This window comes from Rana temporaria, chromosome 3, assembly GCF_905171775.1.
Source record: "Rana temporaria chromosome 3, aRanTem1.1, whole genome shotgun sequence".
Lineage (NCBI taxonomy): Eukaryota > Metazoa > Chordata > Amphibia > Anura > Ranidae > Rana > Rana temporaria.
In genome coordinates this window covers 379102110-379121701 of record NC_053491.1, presented here as the reverse complement: position 1 = coordinate 379121701, position 19592 = coordinate 379102110, and the positions used below count along the sequence as shown (strand labels likewise).

Sequence of the window (19592 nt, the reverse complement as noted above, 5' to 3'; positions counted from 1 at the left end):
GCTCTTAAAGCAAACCCATCTTTCCTCCACGTTCTTTGTTTCTAAGATTTTATCCCAATTTATATCTTCTTGCAAGGTTCGTAGTTAAGGGCAGTTGTGTAAATATTCCTATCTCTCCACCGGGGCTCCTGTAATATTCCCATCACCATCGGGGCTCCGGCGCAGGGTAATGACGTCACAGCGACTTTACCTGGCTCCTCCTCGTATCCCTATTTTAACAGCCGATGCCTATTGCCTGATGTTCGTGCTAGGAAGCTGATGCCAGGCAAATGGCTCCAGTAGCTGACAGCTGTCTTCCTTCACTATTGGGCCGGATAAAGCCTGACTTCGATCTCCCTATTGGGCCTGACAAAGCCCTGACTGCCATCTCCTTTTTGGGCCAAATAGAGCCCCTCCAACTTCCAGCTTTTGGGCCGGACAGAGCCCCTTCCATGCTGGTAGTCGGAGGCTCTCCACTGCCCTATCCTCAGTCAGCCTACTCTACAGGCAGAATCTCTTACCTACACGACTGCTCCAATCTGACCAGTATATCTCTCCAGAAGCCACTGGGTGGCACTAACAGAAGACCACTCACAGCAAGTATCCCTACGTTCACGATAAACTGTATTCCTGTGTACTGCTACTATACTTAAAGCGGGGGTTCACCCTTAGAGGGCACTTTTCCCCCTTAGATTCCTGCTCGTTTTTACTAGGGGAATCGGCTATTTATTTTAAAATATGTGCAGTACTTACCCGTTTACGAGATGCATCCTCTCCGTCGCTTCTGGGTATGGGCTTCGGGAATGGGCGTTCCTTCTTGATTGACAGTCTTCCGAGAGGCTTCCGACGGTCGCATCCATCGCGTCACGATTTTCCGAAAGAAGCCGAACGTCGGTGCGCAGGCGCAGTATAGAGCCGCACCGACGTTCGGCTTCTTTCGGCTACGAGTGACGCGATGGATGCGACCGTCGGAAGCCTCTCGGAAGAATGTCAATCAAGAAGGAACGCCCGCTCCCGAAGACCCATACCCGGAAGCGACGGAAGAAGATGCAGCTCGAAAACGGGTAAGTACGGCTCATATTTTAATACAAATAGCCGATTCCCCTAGACCGAACGAGCAGGAATCTAGGGGAAGAAAATTTTTTTTTTTAGAAATGGGTGAACTCCCGCTTTAAGTTAACCCTGATGCTCCACGTTGTGGCTGTGTATTACCTACCTACCTGATATCTGCCAAATTAAAGTTAACTGTTGAGAATACCATATCCATAGACTTCCAAAGCTGTGATCCTCACCACCCATTATAGTAACTCTGCCTGAAGCATTACAAGTTGGCTCTTTTGAAATTTTGTGTGTGTGTGTTTGACCTGTGATCAGTGTTTCCTAAATTGCCCCATATTTTTACATCCATGATGAGGTCTGTATTGTTGGTAATAACTAGATCTTGTTTCTAGTTGGTGCGTCTACCATCTGACCTATGAAATTGTCCTGCAAGTTGTTTAGGAACTGGCGAGCCTTAGACTAATACATGGTTCCCTCCGCATTTAGCCTTGCACCACAGATGCTAAAGAGCGTGACTACTTTTACTTTTTTTTTTTTTTACTTCTGGGGTCCTGTTTGCAAGGTTCTAGGATTTGGGCCTGACTGTGTATAGTGATCAGTGTTGTAACTAACGGCGTTTAAATAAACGCCGTTAGGTAACGATGGGCCTCCTGAGGGTAACGAGTAATCTATCTGATTACTTTTTCCCTCGCGGCAACGCCGTTCCCATTACTGGGTGGCGTTACCGCAATTACTCTTACCTGTGTCAGCACTGCAGCCATCGCCCGTCGGCCATCTATTATTAAAAAGAGCGTGCCTCCTGTGTGTTCTGTGATTGGCGGAACACTAATTTTCCCAGCAGAGCCTCTGTTTCTCATCCTCATCCAAGGCTGAGGATGAGAAGGCATCCGTGATAGGCTGAACACTAAACAGAGGCTATGCTGGGAAAATTAGTGTTCCGCCAATCACGGAACACTCAGGACAGGAGGCGCGCTTTTTTAATAATGGATGGCCGCCGGCTCCCCCTGGGCCGCTCTGATTCCCTGTGAAAGGGCCGCTATGCTTCCAGCTCAGAACTGCACATGTTGTGTACCATACGATGGATCAATAAAGAGCCAGCCGCGGTCCCTGCAGTACTGAGTCTAAGAGTCTAAGTTTTACCTCCCTCACCAGCCCAGATTTGCTCCCGAGTCCTGCGGACACTCGGCAGTCATATGACCAGTGGTGGGCAGGACTGTCCGGATGATTGATACACAGGGACAGGGCTCTTGGGGAGAAGGCTGCTTGATCAATATGATGGGCTGCAGTCTGACGGGTGCTGGAGCCTGGAAGAGGGAAGCCCACGGGAGAGACATGTGCTGTGTCGCTGCTGCTGTCCAGAGAGGGAGAGTCGAATCCCGGAGCATCTGGTGAGTGTCACCCAATCACCACAACACCCTGCAATGCCCAGCCTGCATCAGTAACCACCCACCCCTCTATTATGTACAGTCACACCTGATACCCTGATACACTCCATTATATCCTGTGTACACTCATCATACCCTGCACACACCCATTACACCTGCAGTGGGCACTGGTGGAGTGTGATGATGATATTAATAATTGTACACAGTATTGCATTTGCTGGGCCTGCCATATACTGTACTGTACTATACTGTATAACTGCACTACAAAATTAATTTACAAATAATGCATATTTTAAAATGTTATTACTAATAACATTTTAAAATATGCATTATTTGTAAAGGAATTTTGTAGTGCAGTTATACAGTATAGTATATGGCAGGCCCAGCAAATGCAATACTGTGTACAATTATTAATATCCTCATCACACTCCACCTGCCCAGGCAGCAATACTGTACAATATAGATTCAGTGTGCACTGCAGCAGTGTCACTCACACTGCACACTGAATCTATATTGTACAGTATTGCTGGGCAGGGGGAGTGTGATGATGATATTAATAATTGTACACAGTACGAAATGTTCTAAAATACTGTATATAGTGTTTTTATTCTTCAGTCAGTTAATATAAACATCTTTGATATTAAAGATGTTATAGAACGTACTAGCATTGTAGAATATAAAAAAAAAAAATCTCAGTTACTTTTCCGAGTAACTAGTTTACTTTGCCAATAAAGTAACTGAGTCACTAACTCACTTACTTTTTCGGACAAGTAACTTGTAATTGTAACTAGTTACTTTTTTAAAGGAAGATGAACAACACTGATAGTGATGGGGTGAGCTTGTCCAAGGCAGAGGACAGGGATCTAAAGTAGACAGAAGTGGCTAGATTAGGGCAGGAAAGGGGTGAGATTTTGTCACCGAAGTGGTCAGTAGCAGAATTGAGAAGAGAAGGGTTGAAGATGTGAAGGTTTCTACGGGTAATTGTTATATGGTTGGAGGGAGAGGAGGTGGAAGACGGGGAGAGTGAAGTGAATAAGGTGGTGATCAGAGAGGAATAGTATTGTTGGAGAGGTTGAATGGAGTACATAGGTATGAGAATACAAAGGTGTTGCCATCAGGGTGAGTAGAAGCATGTACCCATTGCTTCATGTTCAATGAGGAGAAATTTGCGCAACAAACAAGGTAAAACAGAGTAAACTATGTGCCAAGCTCTGCATTAAAAAAAGCGGAGGAGCTGAAATGAATGGGCTGTTGCATGGAAAAAATTGAATGTGAATAGGTTCTAAGAGCTTCAGGGGCATTATGACATCTTCTGTTTTTTTTTTTTTTTTTTTTTTTTTTAAACACGATTCCTTTACACTTTTTTTTTTTTTTGCAGGAAACGAAAGAGCAGGCAGGCGAGGCTACAAAGGTGGCAATCGATGTTGGCTATCGTCATATTGATTGTGCTTTCATCTATGGCAACGAGGTGCAAGTTGGCCAGGCTATCAACGCAAAGATTGCTGATGGAACAGTGAAGAGAGAGGACATTTTCTACACTGGAAAGGTGACTAAATCTTTCTATTAAAAAATAAAAATAAAAATTGTTTAAGCCCAAACCTTCACTTTCAGACACCATTTTAACGGGCATATAAACTTGTATTCTACAACTAAATGTAAAGACATAATAATTTTTCTTTTTTTTAAAAACTTTACGTTTTAGTGCACCTGTACCCTGGACATGCAGCAATACCTTTTGGTGGATACCAAAGGCTGCTATATATTTACATGCCCAATGACCGACAAGCTGCCTTCCTAAATGGTACTCCTCTGTACGCTCGGGAATACATAAGCGTATTACTCAGGGCTTGCACCGTGTGGACACTTCACCCTGGAGAGAGAGAGAGATTACACCTTTTACTTGTTTCCACACTTGAATTACTTTTTTGTCCCACACAACCAGCTGGAAGCGGTGCACGAGCCTGCGATGGGTAACATCACGTGATCGGACCACGCGCCCATTACAATGCGCTAGGTTCTGGCGCCTAAATGAAAGCTCACTACAGACGCCAGAAGTCATGACGGAGGGCACAAATGAGTTGCACCACTATTTTTGGACCAATGACACGGACAACTGCGACCCAGGTATTCTTTGGGAAGCGCATAAATCGGTAATCAGAGGGATACTAATGAAACATGGCGCACACATTAAAAGGGAGCGGGAACAACTGCTACAACTTCTGAATAAGATTTGCACAGTGGAATCCAAGCACAAACGCCTGTGCCCCCCTTGGAAGTGGAGCTGTCTTCTCTGAGAAAACAAGCAGTTGACTTACTCCACTATAGAGCCAAAGCAGCGCTACAATTTTGCCGGAAGCTCATACGAATCCGGAAATGTAGGAAACTGCTCGCTAAAGCGGTAAGGACACATAGACTCAAAGGGGCCGATCCACATACATCTAACTTACTTTGCTATTCTTTGAATCCTGAAAGAATTTGCGCCGTAAGTTACGGCGGCGTAGTGTATCTCTCGCGGCGCAAGGGCGTGGAATTCAAATGCGGCGAGTAGGGGGCGTGTTTCATTTAAATGAAGCGCGTCCCCGCGCCGAACGTCCGTCAAAACTCCCAGGGTGCATTGCTCCAAATGACGTCGCAAGGACGTCATTGTTTTCGACGTGAACGTAAATGGTGTCCAGCCCCATTCACGGACGACTTACGCAAACGACGTAAGATTTTCAAAATTATACGCGGGAACGACGGCCATACTTAACATTGAGTACGCCACCAGATAGCAGCTTTAACTATACGACGGAAACGCCACCCAGCGGCCGCCGGAAAATTGCATCTTAGATCCGACGGCGTACTAAGGCGTACGCCTGTCGGATCTAACACAGATGCCGTCGTATCTTGTTTGGTGGATACCAAAATAAAGATACGACGCACCGGCGTAATTTCTTTGAGGATCTGCCCCAAAACATTCATACCCCAAATAAAAGCACCATCGGGACGAAAGAACTATGCCAACTCGCATAGCACAAGAGTTTAGGAACTTATGCCGCGTACACACGACCATTTTTAATGGTCTAGAAAAAAACGTTTTTTTTTTTCAACCCGATTCTTGTTAAGTCGGCCTTGCCTACACACGATCGTGAAAAAAAAAATGCTCTAGCAAAGCGTGGTGATATATGAGAGTTAGACCGGGCAATTAAATCCCCGATAATTGAGACATAGTGATATCCCCTACCTGATGATCCCAGAGTAATGTTAAAATGCCTGAGGAGAATACTGAACAGGCGGTCACGAGTTCTTTGGATAATATTGTCCCATGTTGTGTTATTTACACCAGACAACCCGCTGGCCTTGTCTGAGATAACTGTGTGTATTTCCCATGTTACATTTGGTTTGTACTATGTTTCTTTATTTTTGTGTGTTTATGAAACAAAAAAATTATATTTGGGGGGCAAGTAAATGATGTATATAAATCCTCACTGCACGTACAGTATCTCACAAGTAAGTACACCCTCACATTTTTGTAAATATTTTATTATATCTTTTCATGTGACAACATTGAAGAAATTACACTTTTGCTACAATGTAAAGTAGTGAGTGTACAGCTTGTATAACAGTGTAAATTTGCTGTCCCCTCAAAATAACTCAACTCATGGCAATTAATGTCTAAACCACTGGCAACAAAAGTGACTACACCCCTAAAAGTATTCCTTTTTGGGGGTTTGGGACTTGCACTGCTTTTTTTTTTTTTTTTTTTTTTTTGTGTATTTGTATACTTGTATTACAAAATGAAACTATAAAAGTTAATTCATAGCTAAAATGTCCCTATAGCCCTGGTGGTGGCCAGGGGCTCCACCAAATGTAATAGACCAACTTCCACGGACATGGGAATAGAGATAGAAATGACCGACCTAATACAGCTTGAGCTTGGGTTTTTGTTTTAGGTGTAATGACTTGGATGGGAAATAGGAATTATGGGATGCCCAACTTAAAATATCAACAAATCCAAGGACAACTATGTACAACTCTGGATTTGTCTCACTCTTGACCACTGACTGTCTGAAAAGATGTAAAAGCCCTTTAAGGACTAGGAACTCAGTCCTTTTAGAAAGTAACACTACATTCCCGAGTACCTCCAACTCCTTTGTAGACACTGATCCCATTTCTACTGACTGCCTTTTCACCCACCTGCCTGACTGCTCCAGATTACAGGCAGATTCACCCACCTGCCTGACTGCTCCAGAGATACATCAGGGCAATATTAATATATGTAATAACCACTTCATTATATGGCACTTTCACTGCCTTCCTGCCCAGGCCATTTTTCAGCTTTCAGCGATGTCTCACTTTGAATGACAATTGCACGTTCATTTAACACTGTACCCAAATAAATTTGTTATTTGGTGGTATTCGCTGCTTTTTTTTTTTTTTTTTTGCTAGAAAATGTACCAATTTTTTTTTTTTTTTATTGATGGGCAGGCACTGATTGGCATAACGGGGCACAGACTGGCATCACTAATCGCACTGCTGGGGCTGCATAGTAATTAGGGCACTGATCGAAGCCCTGATTACCTTTTTTACATCGGCTCTCTTCACCTCACACTCTGTCAGTGTGAGGAGAGCGGATAAAAGTCGCTCCCTTACATGTGGTTGGATACAGCCAATCGCATTCAGGGCCGATCTTAGGGTCACAGGCGCCCCTGGGTGCAGAAATATTTCTGGCGCCCCCCACATGTGCGTGGTCATTTTACTAACTCCTCCCCTTTACAAATGTTTCTATGGCAATGACTCAACCAGAGATGCTCCCCCACAAAGACTTCATTACCCTGGGATCCTTGCATGATCTCTTAACAATAAACAAAATACAGGAAGAGAAGCAGAGTACTTTATTGGGACCTGGGGGGGGGGGGCTCTCAGATGGACACAGAGAGGGCTTATGTTAGAGAGTCTGTTAGAGCCCCTAAACATACTACATACATGATACAGGAGATGGTCAGAGACTGCAGACATTGTACAGGAGACAGTCAGAGATTGCAGACATAGTAAAGGAGATGGTCAGAGACTACAGACATAGTAAAGGAGATGGTCAGAGACACATTTAGTTCTGGACAGACACAAACAAGGAGAGAAGGAGGGAGGGAGAACTCTGACACTTCGACGCCCCCACCTCTGCAGGCGCCTGGGTGCAAAGCACCCGGTGCACCCTGCCTAGGATCGGCCCTGATCGCATTGGCAATGAGCAGCGGCTCTTTGTTGAGATCGGGGTCGTGTCTTAGAAAAACAGTGCATCTGCGATTACCGCGTGCCCCCAACTAGGCAATGTCATGACGGTGTCCTAGAACAAGAGAACAAGAGTCGCACCGCTCAGCATCATTTTACTATGCGGCAAGTGGTTAAGCACAAAGCTGTCTTTCAGGGAGACCTGCTACATGTGGCAGTCTCTCACCTTTTAGGTCCCTGACTAGGCTGATGTACTCACACTGTCATCCTTGCTCCTGATGCCACTTAAGAAAAGAGTCCTTTCAAACTAAAATGCTGTCAGAATCCTCCAAAGGTAAAGCCAAGCCGCCCCCCCAAGGCCACTGACTGTCTACTGATCACTCCATCTTCTACCCGACTCCCCAGCCAGCATGACTCATCCACGTTTAAGGGCTGGCTCAGACCCCATGCCAGGCATACTGTCTCAGGATTGGCTGGGATTCCTTAAGTATGCAGATCAACCCTCCTGGCCTCTGCCCTCCAGCTTCTAGAAGTTTCTCTAAACTCCCAGAACCAGGGGGAGGCACCAGACACCTGCCTGTATGAGTCATCCAGCCCTGACCTAAAGTAAACCCATGACCCAATTAAGACTAACAAGTTAAAGTGTGTGTGTTTGTTTGTTTTTTTTCTCCTTAATGCATTAACATAAAAAGTCTTCTGTATGCAGCAGCCCCCCTAACACTTACATGAGGTCCCTCTGTTCAGCGATGTCCACAAGTGTCTCAGCTGTCTGAGATTCTCCCTCCTAATTAGCTGAGATGTAGTGGTGCCATTGGCTGCCGCTACTGTCAGTCGTCTGGCCAATCAGAGGAGAGAGGGGCCGGGTTGGAGCTTTGTGTCTGAATGGACACAGGGAGCTGTGACTTGGCTCTGGTGCACAATAGCAACTCAGTGACTCAGCTCTGGTGCCCAATAGGACCCAAGAAGAGGACCTAGGATGCTCTGTGCAAATCCACTGCAACAGAGCAGGTAAGTGTAACATGTTTGTAAAGTCCTTTTTCTTTTGATTTTTTATTTTTTTCACTTAAATGTAACAATCCCTTTAAGCATGAGCCAAAACATACATTTTCCTGCACTCCCACTAATGACACACTAGAGGCTGCGACGCTCATCACAAATAATAAATTCCCAGGCCAACCATACTTGGTCAATAATGTCACCCCGGATCCCTGGTCAGGGATCTATCCTTTAGCTACAGTAGTACTACCACCACAAAATAATAGCTCTCTTGCTGGTTTGTTTATAAGCAGAAACCAGCATGGATCTCCAGTTAGCTGCAGTAAAGAGACAGACATCCACCTGCAGTTTGTAAACAAACCAGTCACTTAAGGGTTACATTTTATTGCTCCTTAACTTTACATGCAGCTTTTAAAGGGGGTTGTAAAGAATTTGTTATTTAAAAAAAAAAAAATTATACTTGCCTCAACTGTGCAGCTCGTTTTGCACCGAGTGGCCCCGATCCACGTCTTCTGGGGTCCCTCGGCGGCTATTTCTTGTCTCCCAAACCCCCCCCCCCCGCAAGAACTCCACACATTCATGTGAGCTCCCTCCGCATTGTGTGGAGTCCTTGTGGGCGCGCTCCCTTGAGGCAATCGATGCTCACTGTAACATTAGGCCCCACCCCTCGGCGCGCTAAGTCATTGGATGTGATTGACAGTAGCGCCAGCCAATGGCTGCGCTACTAGCCAATCAACGGCCAGGCTGAGTGGCGAAGAGGATGTCAGTGCCGAGCACGGGACTTTCCAGGGGTCAGGTAAGTATAACGGGGGGGGGGGGGGGGCGGTATAGTCAGTTTTCACCTTAAAGCGGAGGTTCACCCTAAAAAACAAGTTTCTACCATGCCATCCAGCATACTAGCGTCAGCTACAGTATGCCTTTTATTTTTATTTTTTTGCGCCGTACTCAGTTTAATCCCTTAGTTAAGTTTCAGACTCCCCGCGGGGAGTAGGCGTTCCTATGCAGAGGGGAACATGATTGACGGCCGGCTATGGCGCGTCACGCTTCCCGAAAGTAGCCGGAGTAGGACTCGGCTCTTCACGGCACTATACGGCACCTGCGCACAGACTAGGAGCTGACTACGCAGGTGCCGTGAAGAGCCAAGTCCTATTTCGGCTATTTTCGGGAAGCATGACGCGCCATAGCCGGCCATCAATCATGTTCCCCTCTGCATAGGAACGCCTAATACCCGTGGGGAGTCTGAAACTTAACTAAGGGATTAAACTGTGAGTACGGCGCAAAAAAATAAAATAAAGGCATACTGTAGCTCGAGCTAGTATGCTGGATGGCATGGTAGAAGACTTTTTTTTTAGGGTGAACCCCCGCTTTAATACATAGAATGCATTAAGGTGAAAACTTTTACCTTTTACAACCCCTTAAGACATCCCCCAAGTTATCTATTGATTAGTGTATTTTTAACTGTTAACCTTTAAGCCAAACCAAGTCTCTTCCCAATGAACAGTATTTTTTTTGCATTGGTACATATCCTTTATGGCGGTGCTTAGCTACCCATGCCATTTAATAAAATCATGCAACTTCGCTTAGTAAAAGACCAGAAAAAAAATATCAAGATCAGTGAAATTGGAACAATCCTAGGAAACCTTTTGAAAGTGACTGCAGGGCCCTCCATCTACTAGCTGAAATTCCGAAAACCATATTGACAGCACATGTAAAAGCGTCATAGATCTAAATTAAAGTATAACTAAAAGCCACAACTATATTTAGCTTTGGCTAGAGTGGAGTGATTAGATCACCTGTCAGTTTTTATTGCTGTCTGTGCCCCCGTTAGGGAGATTCACCCTCGCTATTTGTCCTGTTTATCATTGAAAGTGAAAAAATCCCAAATTTTGGGTTGTCCCCAGAAAAGTAACAGAGGGGGAAATCTTCCAGTAGGGACATTAGTTCTGGTGATCTGGGGGGGTCCCCAATAAATTCCCTTAATTTTCAGGGTTTTCCTCTCGCTTCCTGTCTGGTTATGGGACAGGAAGTGAAGGGAAATCTCCACAAAGGGACACAGATGGCGAAGAAAAATCTGACTGGGGTTATAACCCTCCATCGCGCTATAAAAATGGGGGGGGTGGGGGAGTTTTGCCTATAGTTCTACTACTTTAAGCACACACGACCAGTGGATGCAGACAGGATGGAGAATGCATAATAAGAGAACAGGGACGGTAGAACCACAGGTGGCCTTGGCTGTATGTGACTATGAGAGGTTGATTGCATGGAGCACCATCTTTCCATAGGAACCCACAACTAGATTTTTAAAGCCTAATTGAACTTTCAGTTTAAATCCAATGAATGCTTCTTGGGTGTATCGAAGCAAAAGATGTGCAAAGTCCCACTGCTGGTTTTATTTAGAAAGCATCTATGAGGTGATGAAGACGAGGGCTCTTACTCTGTGAAAACGGTAGTTTCTTTGCAGTTGTCCAACAAAAGCCCCGCTGAATCTGACATATACGGTTGCTCTGCAATTAACAAAGCTCATGCTTCCACTATTACCTTAAATCGCCTTTGCTTACCAAATTTTTTTTTCCCGCTTTTTATTTCAAGCTTTGGAGTAGCAATCATGTCCCAGAAAGGGTTCGTCCAGCTCTGGAGAAATCTCTAAAGGATCTCGGACTAGATTACATGGATCTGTTCATAATCCACAACCCTGTGGAGTTGAAGGTATGTTCACACATCCAGGAGTGTATTTAGGTTTTGTACTGCCCTAGGCCTGACTAAATTCGTGCACCCCCTAATTTAAATATGACCCACCCCTTCCTGTCAAGGCCACACCCATTGCGGTTTAAGACCCACCCTGAAATTTTCAAGTGAGGACACTAGTTCTGATGGCATGGGGGGTGGGGCAATGGATTTCCTTAATTTGCATAGATTTCCTTTCACTTCCTGTTTGGCTATGGGGCAGGAAGTGAAGGGAAATCTCTGCAATGGGACAGGGATGGTAAAAAATTAGAACCCCCCCCCCCCCCCCCCAGTTGCAGAATGCCAACCGCCCACATACTGGAAGCAGTGCGGCTGATTTATGGGGGCGCTAAACTAATTTGCCCAACAGTGTAGCCTGCAAGCCGGCGGGGACACTGTCCGTGCTGCCCCCCTGCAAAGTGCTGCCCTAGGCCTGGGCCTTGTTGGCCTAGGCCAGGATACAGCATTGCACACATCATCCCTATATAGCGGCTGTCACTAAATGATGGGCCGAACAACAATCCTATCTGAAACGTGGCTCTGGCATGTAGAAGCCTCAGTGTGCTCTCCCGGGCGCCGGTGTCCTTCTCCCACTACTGGCACAGCATTCATCCTTTCCTGCACATAGAAGGCGTGTCCGTGCAGAGGGCAGTAGCTGCCCAACTTTTCTAGTTAACAAGGCAGTGATTTGGTGCTAGGATGCAGGGCGGTGCTAGCAACCAATCACCTGCTTGTTAAAAACCTATATAAATCTGTGCAAAAGTGAAAACAAATCAACAATAACAGCAGCTGTGCACAATGTTCAGACACCAAAAAAATAAACATAAAACCAATAGTGCAGCGCTTATTACTTAATTAAAATGATAGATGAGAAGTCCCACATGCCATACTGTGTAATAGCAGGTGTCACCAGCCAGTGATATCACACTGCGCTCTTACCTTAAGAAGTGTGACCCCCCCCCCTAAATAAGAGTGGTCTGATATGCTTTGTGTACAATACACAAAGCCAGAGATCCAGATCACTGTATTACCCTCCCTTTGTCTCAGGGTATATGGCCTCATAGAAATGGGGGGGGGGGGGGGGAGGGATGCAGCCCTCCGTGTGTGATTACACAACTGGGATGAACTCAAATCACCAGGCATGCAAATTAAAGGGTAACTGACATGGCATAATAACATTTAGGCTTGGCATTGTTCACCACTTTTTTTTTTTTTCCCATGGTGCTCCACCAACAAATTCAAGACTGTGGCCTCATATAGGCACCTCCTGAGGGTCCAGGCTGTGCGGAGAGCGTGCACTAGGTCTGGGGACTGCTGCTAATCTCAGGTCAGGTGATCAGATCTACTCGTCTGTACGGTGCCTGGGGAGCTGCCTCCACACAGGCGGCCCAACCTCTAGCTCTATGCACAGGTTAGTACAGGCTGCGCAGCCTTCCCCCCCCTTCTGCACAGCAGAGGTGCCACATCATGCCTGCCTGCTGCCTTTCCTTCCATCTCAGCGCTGCACTGCTGTCAGTGATCAGGGAATCGGTATTTACCTGCCTGTTGACATGAAAAGTTGGGCAGCTCCTTCCCTCTGCCCAGACATGCCTTCTAGCTGCAGGCAAGGATGAATGCTGTGTAGCACTACCCCCGAAGGAGCTGCTGGTTTGTTTTGGGTGGCACGTTACCTCTGTATCTCCTCCGTCTAGGGTACTTGATGAGAGCTGCAATAAAGGTAATGTCCATACGACAGGTGTCTTTTCTGTGATTTATTACCCAGCCGGGTAAAAACACTGGCCCAGATTCAGATACAATTGCGTAACTATATGCGGGCGTAGCGTATCTCATATACGCTACGCCGCCGTAACTTTGAGAGGCGAGTCCCGTATTCAGAAAGAACTTGCGCCCGAAGTTACGGCGGCGTAGCGTATGTGGGCCGGCGTAAGCCCGCCTAATTCAAATGAACCAGGCAGTGGGCGTGTTGTATTGAAATGAGCCGTGACCCCATGCACGTACGACTTGCGCAAACGACGTAAAATACGACGCTGTTCCGACGTCCATACCTAACATGACTTGCCCCTGCTTTATGAGGGGTAAAGTTACGCCGGACCGACGCCTTACGTAAACGAAGTAACTAAATCCGGGCGCAAGTACGTTTCTGAATTGGCGTATCTACCTCATTTGCATATTTGACGCAGAAATATACGGAAGCGCCCCTAGCGGCCAGCGTAAATATGCACCCCAAGATACGACGGCGTAGGAGACTTACGCCGTTCGTATCTTGGCAACAGTGAGGCGTATCTGATTCTTTGAATCAGGCGCCAAGATACGACTGCTCGCATTCAGACTTACGACGGCGTATCTGGAGATAAAAATGTAAAAATGGCAGTCCAAGGCCCATACTAAAGATCGCTGATGCCAGTTTAACGTCCATACTAATGCTATAGGAGTGTTACGTTTTTCACACTTGACTAATGGATATCTTTGGCTGATCATCCAATATAAACCAGGTGAACACCAGTGTCTTTCTCCCTCTTTCTTCTCAGCCTGGAGATGATCCATTTTCCAAAGATGAAAATGGAAAACTAATTTTTCACAACACTGACATCCGGGATACCTGGAAGGTAAGCTGGAAAATTTGGTGATTGGTTCTAGGCACAGTAAAATCTCATATACACTTTAATGTGAATGTTAATTTAAAAGTAATTTTCAATATATTAAAATCTTCAGTTTTCATTAAAATAATACCTGGAGATTCCGCAATGAAGGTCCCTCATTAGGTGCCACTCTTGTGGGGTGACACTTCTCTGCCCCTGTTTCACAGTTGTGATCTATATTCTCTCCCTCTCACATGATGGTTAAATTTGGCTGTGTTGGGCTTTAACTTAAAGGGTTAATAAACATGTTATACTTACCTCGACTGTGCAGTTCGTTTGCACAGAGTGGCCCCGATCCACGTCTTCTGGGGTCCCTTGGCGGCTGTCTCTGGTCCTCCCCGCAAGTACTCACCAGTCATGCGAGAGCTCGCATGGTGGTGATTCCATCGCCGCTCACTGTATCACTCGGCCCGCGTCACTGGATGTGATTGACAGCAGCGCCAACCAATGGCTGCAATGTCAGATGTTTTTTCACCTTAATGCAATATTTTTTTCCCTTTACAACTGCTTTAAAGAGGAAGTAAACTTCCTTTACTGACTTTTACCTATAGGTAAGCCTATAATGCTTGTTTGTGTGGTGTGTGTGTGTGTGTTTTTTTTTTTTTTTTGTTTTTTTTTACTTCAACTAATTATGTAACTGATTTCCAGGCTTTAGAGGCTTGTAAAGATGCCAAACTGGTTAGATCAATCGGAGTGTCTAACTTTAACAGCAAACAACTGGAGCTGATTCTAAACATGCCGGGTCTGAAGTATAAACCTGTCTGTAATCAGGTAACTACAGTGATTAAATGGGGAGAAACTTTAGGGAACAAATCTTTTGTATGGAAAACAAACATGCCCTAGGTATTTTTATATCTGCTCTACAATGGCTTGCCAATGTTGGTTAAGGTTTTAATTTATCTAGGTCGGAGTACAGCAGGTAGTAGTTGGTTCCATTCAACTAGACTTGTTCTATAATGTTGGAAGATGTTTCACCATCTAGGGGGCTTCCCCTGGTCTAAAGCAGACCTTCCATGAAAATGGAAGATCCATTTTACTGCCAGTTCCCCAACTCCCAAACAGATTAGCTTAAAAAAATCCTCAAAATAAAGCTTTGACAAAAAGTTACCTTGGCCACAGTTGCTAATGCTTCCAAGAGGCACAATAATGTCATAGTGGCTCACTGCTGTCTCCTGGCAAAGCTTGGTGCTTGAATACCCTCCATCCCATTGCAATGACGTTAGAGTGGAGTTCTAGCTATGTGTCAATATGATGCACACAATTTTTGTTTTTTTTGTTTACTAAAATATGTTTGTAATGTGGAGCTTTCCTTAACCAGTGCAATATTTATGCCCCAGGTGGAGTGTCACATATTCCTGAATCAGAGCAAACTGCTGGAATTCTGCAAATCCAAAGACATTGTACTGGTCGGGTATAGCGTCCTGGGCTCAAGCAGACCTAAGGACTGGTAAGTGCACATGTAACTAGGTAAGGACCTAGGGCATATCTCGTATACCCAGGGCCGGCCCTACCATGGGACCCGATGGTACCATTGTACCAGGCAGCACTTTCAGGGGGGCAGCAAATTGCCGCCCACATGCCATCCCATTCCGCCAGCTCCGCTCTCCACTCCACTGTGGGGCTAATTGCCACCCGACCGCTCCTCCCGTTCCGCTCTCAACTCCTGTGGGGTTAATTGCATGAATAGAGCCATAACCGGTCCTTTTTATACTCCTATATACATGTATAGAGCCATGATAGGTCCACTTTAGTTATCATGATATAAAATAATGGATGTGGGGGCATTTTGGTGGGCGTAATTTTTTTTTGGGGGGGGGGGGCAGCATTTCATTCTTATTACCAGGCAGCACAATGTCTTGGGCCGGCACTGCGTATACCCCAGATTCCTTTCATCTTCCATTCACATTATATATATATATATATATATAAACTAGCTGAATACCCGGCGCTGCCCGGTCTTCCTATCTTAACCTTTTGGGGAGGAAAATCATAGTAATATAAATATACCCATCTTTTATATAAGGGTGTAGGTAAGGGTTAATTTAACTGTCATATATTTTTATTTGGCATATAAGTAATATGTATAGCAGGTATTATTGAAATATCTCCAGGCGTACAGAAGTTATGTGGGAACATACATTTCCCATTGATTTGCATGGGACTTTAAACAAAAACCCCGACCCTCACAAATGGGGGTAGTTAAGGGATAAATTAACTATCCTATAGTTTAAGTGGACATATAAGTAACATGTGACTAATGCCTCGTTTCCACTGAGCGGATCGGTTCGGGTCGTTTAGAATGGAACGGGTTTGAATGGTCCGGTCTATTCTGGTGAGCGTTTCCACTGCAAATCGGACCGCCAGGGCCATACAGGTTTTAGAAAAAATGCCTCTCATGATGTCACACTAGTGCGACGAGAAACGTGATGCAGCGTCACTCAGCGTCAGCCAAACAACAACAACAATGGAGGTCATTCAGCAGCTCGTCTTTTCTCTGCTAGCCTTTTGGTTCTTTATAGGCAAAATTCATACCGCACTGTATGAGAGAAGGTTGCGAGCGGCAATGAGAAACACAGCCGAAAAGAGAAGAAAACTTTTAGCTTGGATGTGTAGCCGGGAGGAGAAGTATACATTTGTGCTGCTAAGACAAAGACGGCAGCGCTATAGGGTAAGCACAACTGACTGACTTACCTGAAACACACACACACACATACACTGACACACTGAAACACACACTGACCTACACACACACTGACACACACACACTGACACACACTGACACACACACACTGACACACACTGACCTATACACACACTGACACACACTGACCTATACACACACTGACACACAAACACACACACACTGACCTATACACACACTGACACACACTGACCTACACACTGACACACACACTGACCTATACACTGACCTACACACACACACACTGACCTACACACTGAAACACACACTGACACACACACACTGAAACACACACTGACACACACTGACCTATACACACACTGACACACACACACTGACACACACTGACCTATACACACACTGACACACACACACACACACACACACTGACCTATACACACACTGACCTATACACACACTGACACACACACACTGAAACACACACTGACCTATACACACACTGACACACACACACAAACACACACACACACACACACACACACTGACCTACACACACACACTGACACACACACACACACACACACTGAAACACACACTGACACACACTGACCTATACACACACTGACACACACACACTGACACACACTGACCTATACACACACAGACACACACACACACACACACTGACCTATACACACACACTGACACACACACTGAAACACACACTGACCTATACACACACTGACACACACACACTGACCTATACACACTGCATTTTTTACAGATGCTTCTCCTTTTGGCAAAGCAGCGCCGCCGACCAGTGATTTGGGCTTTCCCTCGTGCCAATGAGTGGTGGAATGTGACCGTCCCAGGATTCACACACAGACAGTGGGTGCAGAATTTAAGGATGTCAGAGGAAACCTTCTCATTCCTTTGTGCCAAGCTACGTCCAGTGATGGAAAAGAAAAGCACCAACTTCAGAGCCTGTTTGCCTGTAAGGAAAATAATTGCCATTGCACTGTGGATGCTGGCTACCAACAGTGAATACAGGAGTATAGGTCATCTTTTTGGTGTCAGCAAATCATCAGTGTGCCGGTGTGTGCAGGACTTCTGTAAGTCTGTGTGCACATTGCTAGCTCCTGAAATTGTTCATTTTCCTAACAGGGAAAAGCTCAAAGACATGGCTGAGTACTTTGAGAACAGGTGGGGCCTTCCACAGTGTGTTGGTGCTATTGATGGCTCACACATACCAATAATGGCACCACAAGAATACCACACTGACTACTTCAACCGAAAAGGCTGGCATTCCATCATCCTCCAGGGAGTAGTGGATGGCAAGGGACTATTCTGGAATGTGAATGTAGGAAAGCCTGGGAGTTTGCATGATGCTCGGGTTCTCCGATTGTCAACATTTTGGGATTGGGTTGGCCAGGGAGGCCTGTACCCTGTTAGCACTAAGAACATTTGTGGGGTGAATGTTGGCTATTATGTGCTTGGGGACTCTGCCTATCCTTTACAAAATTGGCTCCTGAAACCATTTCCTGACAATGGGCGCCTAACAACAGAGCAGCAAATCTACAACAAGAAAGCATCCAGGGCACGTGTTGTAGTGGAAAATGCGTTTGGAAGACTTAAGGGTAGATGGAGGTGTCTTATGAAGAGGAATGACAGTGACATTCAACTTACCAAATCCATGGTCCTAACATGCTGTGCTCTTCACAATCTCTGTGAAAGTCATGGAGAAGACTTTGACCAGGATTGGAATACATCTCCAGAAGAGCCAGTACCAGTAATAGCAGCACAGGATATGGAAGAAGAGTGCAGTGAAATACGTCAGGCTCTGATGAGGCACCTTAACGTTAACGTTGTTACCGTGAATAATTAAAATCTTTAATTACTTTTTGCTATATGCTAAATAAAATCAGACATACTCAGAGAAGTCGTTCTTGTTTTTTATTCCACAAAAAAAATCATCTTCCTACATATTTTGTAAAGGCAAAATTTTGATAATGTAGAAACATTGTTTACAATAAAGAGCTTGTAAAGGTTTTTTTTTTATTAAGCTAGTGCAGGGATACACAATTAGCGGAAATCCAGCTGTTTTGCAGAACTACAAGTCCCATCATGCTTTTGCCTCTGGGTGCCATGCTTGTGACTGTCAGAGTCTTGCTATGCCACATGGGAATTGTAGTTCTGAAACAGTTGGATATCCACTAATTGCATATCCCTAAGCTAGTGCATTGTTGTTTTTTTCTTCAATTTCACTTCCAATAAATGTTTTTTTTTTGTTTTCTTTGTATGAATTTCTCACTTCCTGTTCCTCCTCAGTAAGCTGTTCAATAAGCTGTGCTGACTGACTGAACACAGCTCAGATGATGTTGTCAGGTTTACTGAGAAGGAACAGGAAGTGAGAAATTCAGACCAAGAAAAAAAACATCTAAAAAGGAAATTAAAGGAAAAGGTAAACCAAAAATGCAAAGTATATTCGCAATTACATCTACTATGCAAAAATCAGAAGAAATTAAGCGATCGGGGGTGCCCTTTGTTGAAATCCAGGCTCCACCATCCAAGGGGGGTGATAACGCAAAGGAGGCAGAAGGGAATCGGAGCAGCAGCACAAAGAAAGCCATGTGCAGCAAGGAGCAAATGTGTCCAATCTTGTGTGATCGCTGATGGCTCAAAGGAGCCTATTCAAAAAAAAAAAAAATCGAACCTTTAAAACCCACTCTAATTATATATTTTTAAACGTAAACATGGGTACAGGTCCTGTGCTGCATGAAAGGCACTACTGTCTGGGTGGTGACCTGTGTTGACGATTGGCTCCAATCACTTGAACAAGCTGACCAAGGACACCGAGGAAGGCCTGGTTGAAGGTAGCCAACTGCTCCATCTGCTGCCGGGAAATTTCTGCCTCCTGGCGCATAGCTTCCTGTGCATCCT

General features: G+C 45.2%; 1 protein-coding gene across 1 annotated transcript in view; it reads left to right on the top strand.

The window, feature by feature from the left end:
- LOC120932852 (aldo-keto reductase family 1 member C1-like) overlaps window positions 1–19592 on the top strand; it is a 51028-nt gene that overhangs the window by 7186 nt on the left and 24250 nt on the right. The window contains exons 2-6 of the mRNA XM_040345639.1: window positions 3802–3969; window positions 11217–11333; window positions 13880–13957; window positions 14639–14761; window positions 15328–15437. Of these exons, the coding sequence (XP_040201573.1) occupies window positions 3802–3969; window positions 11217–11333; window positions 13880–13957; window positions 14639–14761; window positions 15328–15437 (596 nt within the window). The remainder of the gene's footprint in view (window positions 1–3801; window positions 3970–11216; window positions 11334–13879; window positions 13958–14638; window positions 14762–15327; window positions 15438–19592) is intronic.